Source organism: Lepidochelys kempii, chromosome 3, assembly GCF_965140265.1.
Source record: "Lepidochelys kempii isolate rLepKem1 chromosome 3, rLepKem1.hap2, whole genome shotgun sequence".
Lineage (NCBI taxonomy): Eukaryota > Metazoa > Chordata > Testudines > Cheloniidae > Lepidochelys > Lepidochelys kempii.
In genome coordinates this window covers 130,798,834-130,808,076 of record NC_133258.1, presented here as the reverse complement: position 1 = coordinate 130,808,076, position 9,243 = coordinate 130,798,834, and the positions used below count along the sequence as shown (strand labels likewise).

The window sequence follows — 9,243 nt, the reverse complement described above, 5'->3', positions numbered from 1 at the left end:
GAACTTCACACCCCTTGATAATCTGTACGTTATTCCCTGATAACCAGAAACTTCTACGCTTAAACTCTGTACCATTCACTTTTTTTTTTAAACATCGTCTTAATAAAATTTTAAAACCTGTTCTTATCAGTTTAATAAAAGAGCAGGTAATTTCAGCTCCAAGCTCTGACATCTGTGCAAAAATTTTAGGTGTGTGAATACAGCATAAGGCTCCATGGCTAATAATGGCACAAGGACATCATACCTGACTGCTTCAGGGTCCCCAGAGGTTATAAACAGACAGGCCAGCAGTACAAAGGAGACATGCGGAGTGGGGCTTGCTGATCCGAGAGGCTGGAACACAGTGTGTGAGTGAGAGAGAAACAGATGGGATTTAATAGCCTGGAGGCTCTAATCAGGGTCCCTAAAGAGGTCTCTGATTTTTTTCCACTCCAATGGTTTTACTTGCTCTGGTGAGACCAAGAGCTGACCAAGGGTTCCATCTCATAAGGTGCTGTCAGCATTTTGGCTCCAGTCACTCTAAAGCCCAGAAAAAGCTAAAAGACTACAGCTGAGAAAGGAGGGGCTAATGTTCAACCACATCTTTATAAAGTTATTTAATGTCACTGTCCCGCTTGGCACTTTCAGTCTGGAGAGCAGCCAGTGTAAAACAGAAAGAATTGTTCCTATTGCATTAATGACATTGTCACTATGCTGCCTGCATGTTATTTTCATTATATGGCTTATATATCCTTCCTTTCATAAGGATCAAGGGCAGCTTTTTTACTAAGTCTAATGTGAATGCAATAAAGATAAAGTGTGACTTTTAAATAAAGCAACCACTTTATCTCATGTATTCTTTACTCCTGAGGAGATAATCTCCTCTTTCATGTCTCCAAGAAAGCTCATACAGTAGAATGATGGTAAAAATGCATGGAATATTTTACTGTAGTAATTATATAGAGCATTCCAGCTGATGGGGGAGATTTTCCCTGCCTCTGGTGCAGATACTACAATGATGGGTGCTTTATAAATGTCAGAGATAAATAGTTTATTCCTCTCCCTAGGCATTGCAAAACTATTTTTGCCAAGGAAGGCTATTATTCCTAGCTCAAATAAAAGACCTCTCAAGAGGGATATTTTTTGCCCTTGGTCTGAGCCAGATCACATCAAATGATGTGAAGTTTGAAACAATTTTCCTATGGAAGGATACCAGCACAAAGACTTACTAGTTGTATAGTTAGATTTAATAGCTTGTGAGTTGCTTGTTGGCTAGTTTTTAGCTTGTAGCTTGTTGCTTCTTTTTTTTTTAATCGGCTCCTGGCAAGCAGGGGCAAGTGGGGGCAAGCAGGGGCAAGAGGGGAAGAGAGTCAGGGGTGCACAGTGGGCCAACCACAGTCCCAGACTGCACGCCGGGAGGATCTAGTCACATAGAGTGTTGGGGTTCTTAGGGATTGGCTTGTTTTGGCCTTGTTTTGAAATGGGATTAGCTTGAATTTTGGCTTATTGTGAAAGTTGGGGTGCTTATTTACCACGTGAAAGTTGGCAACTGTGGAGTACCTACGTGTAACACAAAGGCCCATTGGTGCCAACTGGCAAAGGGTTCACTGAACTTCACAAGCAAGTTGAAGCAACTCCTGTCTCAGACCTGAAAAAACTCACTACACCTAATACACCACTTTCATGGTATTTATCCATGAGGGGTAATATGTGAGGTCTCTACTGAAAGCGTGTAACTTATCAGTACTCATAATCAGTATGAGATGTATGTGTGAGTAATATTTAAGGAATAATATAACTATACTGAAAATTATGCCCTTGTGGTCTTGGCATAAGTGAGTCACCAGGGAATCATATGTCTCGGTGTGCAGTCACAGAATTGCGGACAGTCTCTGTCCCAAGGAGCTTACAGCCTAAATAGACAAGAAGGACATGGAGTAGAGGAAGGGGACAGAACATATCAGCAGGGGGAACAGAATAATAGGTTGAAAACAGCATATATTAGTGCCATGATTAATTGGTTGAGGTTTCATTAAGGAGGCAGCAATAGCTAAATAGAAAGATAAAGGAAGGGAGAGGAGAGGATGTAAAGGTGTGACAGACTGCTGAGGTCTAGTGGATGGGTCAGTACACTGATAGCTGTAGTCTCCATTAATTTTGACGGCTGATTGAGAAAATAGGGAGGAATTAGCTACTCAGGGTATGTCTACACTACGAAATTAGGTCGAATTTATAGAAGTCGTTTTTTTTTAAATCGGTTTTATATATTCGAGTGTGTGTGTCCCCACAGAAAATGCTCTAAGTGCATTAAGTGCATTAACTCGACGGAGCGCTTCCACAGTACCGAGGCAAGCGTCAACTTCCGGAGCGTTGCACTGTGGGTAGCTATCCCACAGTTCCCGCAGTCTCCGCTGCCCATTGGAATTCTGGGTTGAGATCCCAATGCCTGATGGGGCTAAAACATTGTCGCGGGTGGTTCTGGGTACATATCGTCAGGACCCCGTTCCCACCCTCCCTCCCCCCGTGAAAGCAAGGGCAGACAATCATTTCGCGCCTTTTTTGTCTGCTGCCAGCCAAAGATGTAAAGGATAGATGGAGTGGGTCAGAACAAGAAATAGACCAGATTTGTTTTGTACTCATTTTCCTCCTCCCCTGTCTAGATCACACTGCAGTCAGTCACAGAGAAGGCGCAGCGAGGTTAATCTAGCCATGTATCAATCAGAGGCCAGGCTAACCTCCTTGTTCCAATAACAACGATAACTTTGGTGCACCATTTCTTATTGGAACCCTCCGTGCAGTCCTGCCTGAAATACTCCTTGATGTACAGGCACACCCTTTGTTGATTTTAGCTCCCTGAAGCCAACCCTGTAAGCCGTGTCATCAGTCGCCCCTCCCTCCATCAGAGCAACGGCAGACAATCGTTCCGCGCCTTTTTTCTGTGCGGACGCCATACCAAGGCAAGCATGGAGGCCGCTGAGCTCATTTTGGCAATTAGGAGCACATCAACCACCACACGCATTATCCAGCAGTATATGCAGCACCAGAACATGGCAACGCGATACCGGGCGAGGAGGCGACGTCAGCGCGGTCCCGTGAGTGATCAGGACATGGACACAGATTTCTCTGAAAGCATGGGCCCTGCCAATGCATGCATCATGGTGCTAATGGGGCAGGTTCATGCTGTGGAACGCCGATTCTGGGCTCGGGAAACAAGCACAGACTGGTGGGACCGCATAGTGTTGCAGGTCTGGGACGATTCCCAGTGGCTGCGAAACTTTTGCATGCGTAAGGGCACTTTCATGGAACTTTGTGACTTGCTTTCCCCTGCCCTGAAGCGCATGAATACCAGGATGAGAGCAGCCCTCACAGTTGAGAAGCGAGTGGCGATAGCCCTGTGGAAGCTTGCAACGCCAGACAGCTACCGGTCAGTTGGGAATCAATTTGGAGTGGGCAAATCTACTGTGGGGGCTGCTGTGATGCAAGTAGCTCACGCAATCAAAGATCTGCTGATATCAAGGGTAGTGACCCTGGGAAATGTGCAGGTCATAGTGGATGGCTTTGCTGCAATGGGATTCCCTAACTGTGGTGGGGCTATAGACGGAACCCATATCCCTATCTTGGCACCAGAGCACCAAGCCGGCGAGTACATAAACCGCAAGGGGTACTTTTCGATAGTGCTGCAAGCTCTGGTGGATCACAAGGGACGTTTCACCAACATCAACGTGGGATGGCCGGGAAAGGTGCATGACGCTCGCATCTTCAGGAACTCTGGTCTGTTTCAAAAGCTGCAGGAAGGGACTTTCTTCCCAGACCAGAAAATAACTGTTGGGGATGTTGAAATGCCTATATGTATCCTTGGGGACCCAGCCTACCCCTTAATGCCATGGCTCATGAAGCCGTACACAGGCAGCCTGGACAGTGGTCAGGAGCTGTTCAACTACAGGCTGAGCAAGTGCAGAATGGTGGTAGAATGTGCATTTGGACGTTTAAAGGTGCGCTGGCGCAGTTTACTGACTCGCTTAGACCTCAGCGAAACCAATATTCCCACTGTTATTACTGCTTGCTGTGTGCTCCACAATATCTGTGAGAGTAAGGGGGAGACGTTTATGGCGGGGTGGGAGGTTGAGGCAAATCGCCTAGCTGCTGGTTACGCGCAGCCAGACACCAGGGCGGTTAGAAGAGTACAGGAGGGCGCGGTACGCATCAGAGAAGCTTTGAAAACCAGTTTCATGACTGGCCAGGCTACAGTGTGAAAGTTCTGTTTGTTTCTCCTTGATGAAACCCCCCGCCCCTTGGTTCACTCTACTTCCCTCTAAGCTAACCACCCTCCCCTCCTCCCTTTAATCACCGCTTGCAGAGGCAATAAAGTCATTGCTGCTTCACAGTCATGCATTCGTTATTCATTCATCACAAAATAGGGAGATGACTACCAAGGTATCCCAGGAGGGGTGGTGGAGGAGGGAAGGAAAATGCCACACAGCACTTTAAGCACAGCACTTTAAAAGTTTACAACTTTAAAATTTATTGAATGACAGCCTTCTTTTTTTTGGGCAATCCTCTGTTGTGGAGTGGCTGGTTGGCCGGAGGCCCCCCCACCGCGTTCTTGGGCGTCTGGGTGTGGAGGCTATGGAACTTGGGGAGGAGGGTGGTTGGTTACAGAGGGGCAGCAGTGGCAGTCTGTGCTCCAGCTGCCTTTGCTGCAGCTCAACCATACACTGGAGCATTCTGGTTTGGTCCTGCAGCAGCCTCAGCATTGAATCCTGCCTCCTCTCATCACGCTGCCGCCACATTTGAGCTTCAGCCCTGTCTTCAGCCCGCCACTTACTCTCTTCAGCCCTCCACCTCTCCTCCCGGTCATTTTGTGCTTTCCTGCACTCTGACATTATTTGCCTCCACGCATTCGTCTGTGCTCTGTCGGTGTGGGAGGACAGCATGAGCTCGGAGAACATTTCATCGCGAGTGCGTTTTTTTTTCTTTCTAAGCTTCACTAGCCTCTGGGAAGGAGAAGATCCTGTGATCATTGAAACACATGCAGCTGGTGGAGAAAAAAAAAGGGACAGCGGTATTTAAAAAGACACATTTTATAAAACAGTCGCTACACTCTTTCAGGGTAAACCTTGCTGTTAACATTACATACATAGCACATGTGCTTTCGTTACAAGGTCGCATTTTGCCTCCTCCCACCGCGTGACTACCCCCTCAACCTTCCCCCCTCCCTGTGGCTAACAGCGGGGAACATTTCTGTTCAGCCACAGGCAAACAGCCCAGCAGGAATGGGCTATACTGAGTGTCCCTGAAGAAAAGCACCCTATTTCAACCAGGTGACCATGAATTATATCTCACTCTCCTGAGGATAACACAGAGAGAGAAAGAACGGATTTTGGTTGAATGCCAGCAAACATACACTGCAATGCTTTGTTCTACAGTGATTCCCGAGTATGTGTTACTGGCCTGGAGTGATAAAGTGTCCTACCATGAAGGACGAAATAAGGCTGCCCTCCCCAGAAACCTTTTGCAAAGGCTTTAGGACTACATCTAGGAGAACCGCAAATGCCAGGGCAAAGTAATCCTTTCACATGCTTGCTTTTAAACCATGTATAGCATTTTAAAAGGTACACTCACCAGAGGTCCCTTCTCCGCCTGCTGGGTCCAGGAGGCAGCCTTGGGTGGGTTCGGGGGGTACTGGCTCCAGGTCTAGGGTGAGAAACAGTTCCTGGCTGTCGGGAAAACCGGTTTCTCCGCTTGCTTGCTGTGAGCTATCTACAACCTCCTCATCACCATCATCTTCTTCGTCCCCAAAACCTGCTTCCGTATTTCCTCCATCTCCATTGAAGGAGTCAAACAACACGGCTGGGGTAGTGGTGGCTGAACCCCCTAAAATGGCATGCAGCTCATCATAGAAGCGGCATGTTTGGGGCTCTGACCCAGAGCGGCTGTTCGCCTCTCTGGTTTTCTGGTAGGCTTGCCTCAGCTCCTTCAGTTTCACGCGGCACTGCTTCGGGTCCCTGTTATGGCCTCTGTCCTTCATGCCCTGGGAGATTTTCACAAAGGTTTTGGCATTTCGAAAACTGGAACGGAGTTCTGATAGCACGGATTCCTCTCCCCAAACAGCGATCAGATCCCGTACCTCCCGTTCGGTCCATGCTGGAGCTCTTTTGCGATTCTGGGACTCCATCATGGTCACCTGTGCTGATGAGCTCTGCATGGTCACCTGCAGCTTGCCACGCTGGCCAAACAGGAAATGAGATTCAAAAGTTTGCGGTTCTTTTCCTGTCTACCTGGCCAGTGCATCTGAGTTGAGAGTGCTGTCCAGAGCGGTCAGAATGGAGCACTCTGGGATAGCTCCCGGAGGCCAATACCATCGAATTGTGTCCACAGTACCCCAAATTCGAGCTGGGAACGTCGATTTAAGCGCTAATCCACTTGTCAGGGGTGGAGTAAGGAAATCGATTTTAAGAGCCCTTTAAGTCGAAATAAAGGGCTTCACTGTGTGGACGGGTGCAGGTTTAAATCGATTTAACGTTGCTAAATTCGACCTAAAGTCCTAGTGTAGACCAGGGCTCAGAGAAGGAAGCTGGGTGAGCAAAGGAATTAAGTAGCTCGTCAGATGACGAGCTGGATAAAAGGTAGGAAGCATTAAGGGGAGGGCTGGTCTGAATTAGATTAGATTGAATTGGATTGAAGGAGATTCCAAGAAAGAGACTCTCATAGCATCCCAGGGCCCTGATGAATAGGGGCTGCAGGTCATAGGGATTAGGACTGTCATGTTGCTCTGTACAGGTGTGGCTGGAGGAGACTTGAATTAATTATACCGAGTGAACACTAAAAGAACAGAGTCTGAGCAATTCCTGGGGTAGCCAAGGATGGACGGAGTGGGGGCATGTGTCCTGTCACAAGTGGGAGCTTGTCCAAGATCTTGATTTTTCCCCCAACACATGGTGAGTGAAAATTAATGGGGGGGAAGCTGGTGAAGATTCAGCATCCAGACATGGAGCAGGCTCTGCAGCAGCTGGAGCTGCAAAAGACAATGCAGACCTTCCAGCAATCCCACCACATTGAAAGGCAGTCCCTATTGGCGTGGCAGGCAGAGCAGCAGAAGAGCCTGCAGGCATAGGCGCCAACTCCTTGGAGTTTCTCTCATTTCTACCCCATTAATCTAGCTACCCCCAGCTTCTCTGTGCCCTCCACAGATCCCAACTTCCCTTAGTTATAGCACCTCCTTCTCCCAGCAGCCTCCACCCAAACAATTCCTCTGTCAGCTGCCTCCATCTTCTTCCCAGACCTCTCCCTCTCCCCCCAAACCAAGCTGTCCCACCTTTTCCCCTCCACAGCTAGCTCTCCTGCAGCACCCCTCAGCTCTCAGCCACCCACCTGTCACGTCCTGTGCAGCTCCATGCCCTATCACCAGTACTGCTGGGGGAGAGCTCATGGGCCTAAAGCTGAAGTTTAGGTCAGCTCAACAGGTGACAGCTGAAGCCTGACTGCACACAGGGGCTGATCAGGGACTACAGCCCACCTGAAACCTGGGGTAGAGAGAGAGTGTGACAGGCCCTGGGAGCAGGAGTGAAACCCAGGAACTGGGACTGGTATTGGGATGGCTTGAAGCTGGGGCTAACTTGCAAACAAGATACCTACCAGCTGGGCTGAAGATTTAGTTGTTTTGCTGTTTTCTATCAGACTTTAAGTGAAGGGCTTTGAGGCCATGCAAAGGGCTGGACTCTGTTACCTGACTTGGTTGGACAGCCAGGTCATTAAACAACCGAAAAAGGCCAGAGAAGACACTGAGGAAACTGAAGCACACCTCTTGCAAAGCCACATATAACCACTAGGGGGCATGGTCTGGTGGCTACTTTGCCTCAAGTATCATTGACTTTACAGGGATGCTTTCCCGGATTAGCCTCACTTTCACCCTCTCTCCTAAAACATGTGCAATTTGTACTGTGACAATGACAAAACACAGCTAGGAAGAAGGAATATTTGCACAGATTTGCTGTGCCTTTTATAATTACACTTACTCTTCTAAATTATTTCCTAGGTCCTATAATATACCACCAGAGTCCCATCCACACTTTGGAATGCTTATTTAACAAGTCAGATATAGCAAGGCATGAATTTATAAATAGAGAGGGGCATGGTTTGGGGACTGTGCAATGTGAATCACAAATCAAACTGCCAGGGAGCAACTTATCAGGCATTGGCTTTAAACATTCAGTTCACAATTCCAAACATGGCTTGTCGTTACACTCACACTTGCCATAAAAGCACCATACACTTGTTCAATCAATTTGATTTAGGGTGATTTCTCCAAAACTAGTGTGAAACCATTTATCATCTTGCTGTTGAGATATAAACCATGATGTAAAAGCCAACCTCAGCATCTGATTCTGCTCTCACTTCCACCAATGTGAGGCCTGATCTACACTCAGAAATTATATCAACCTGGCTATGTTGCTGAGGGCTGTGAAGAATTTTGCACACTGAGCACTGTAGTTAGGTGTAGACATGGTGTAGACATGGCCTGGTGTAGACATAGCTGGGTCAAGGGAAGAGATCTGTCAACCTAGCTACCACTGCTCAGAGGGGTAGATTAACTACATGAAAGGAAAAACCCTTTCCATCGATGCAGGAAGCCTCTATGCTACACCTGCTGCACTGTAGGTGTGCCACTCTAGTGGCTGTAGTGTAGACATAGCGTAAATCAGTTGAAGTCCGTGGTGTTATACAGGTATAAAATAGCTGAGAGCAGAACGAGGCCTTATGCATGTACTCCGATTTCTTCTTTACAGCATCTTACCTGCCAAGCTCTACGAAATATTTGTAGCCTGATTGTTTTTACGTACATACTGCTTACCTTTTCATTTTATTGCATGCCCTTTTGCACTCTGTTTCTGTGATATAAAATAGAGAGAGACAGGTTTGAAAATTAATTTTAAGAAAGCGGGAAACAGGCGGAGGTTTAAAAATTACCAAAAAAAAAAATAAATAAAAGAACCAGGCAGAGGGCTTTTTATTTTTTTAACTAATCATTTCATATACTCAAGTTGTGCCCATTACTGGACTGCATAACTAATTATATTACTCTTCCCTTCTTGCTGCTATTGTTTTTGGTTCTGTTGGGGTACCGTTAATAGCAACTAAATTGAGACACCCCTCAAAATGTATTCACAGGAAAATTTCTAATGAAGTTTCTTTGTAATGATGCATAAACAAAATTGGAATTTGAATGAAAAACCCATCTTTAAGGAAGATAAGAAATGTTAACAT

At 46.9% G+C, this 9,243-nt stretch overlaps 1 protein-coding gene across 1 annotated transcript; it reads right to left on the bottom strand.

The window, feature by feature from the left end:
• Positions 1–4,441: 4,441 nt before the first annotated feature.
• Positions 4,442–6,690, bottom strand: LOC140908293 (uncharacterized). Its single transcript, XM_073335254.1, has 2 exons — positions 5,602–6,690; positions 4,442–5,014 (listed from the first exon to the last, which is right to left on the bottom strand). The coding sequence occupies exons 1-2, from the start codon at positions 6,182–6,184 to the stop codon at positions 4,494–4,496; spliced, it is 1,104 nt and encodes a 367-aa protein (XP_073191355.1). The 5' UTR covers positions 6,185–6,690; the 3' UTR covers positions 4,442–4,493.
• Between the last annotated feature and the right edge of the window lie 2,553 nt (positions 6,691–9,243).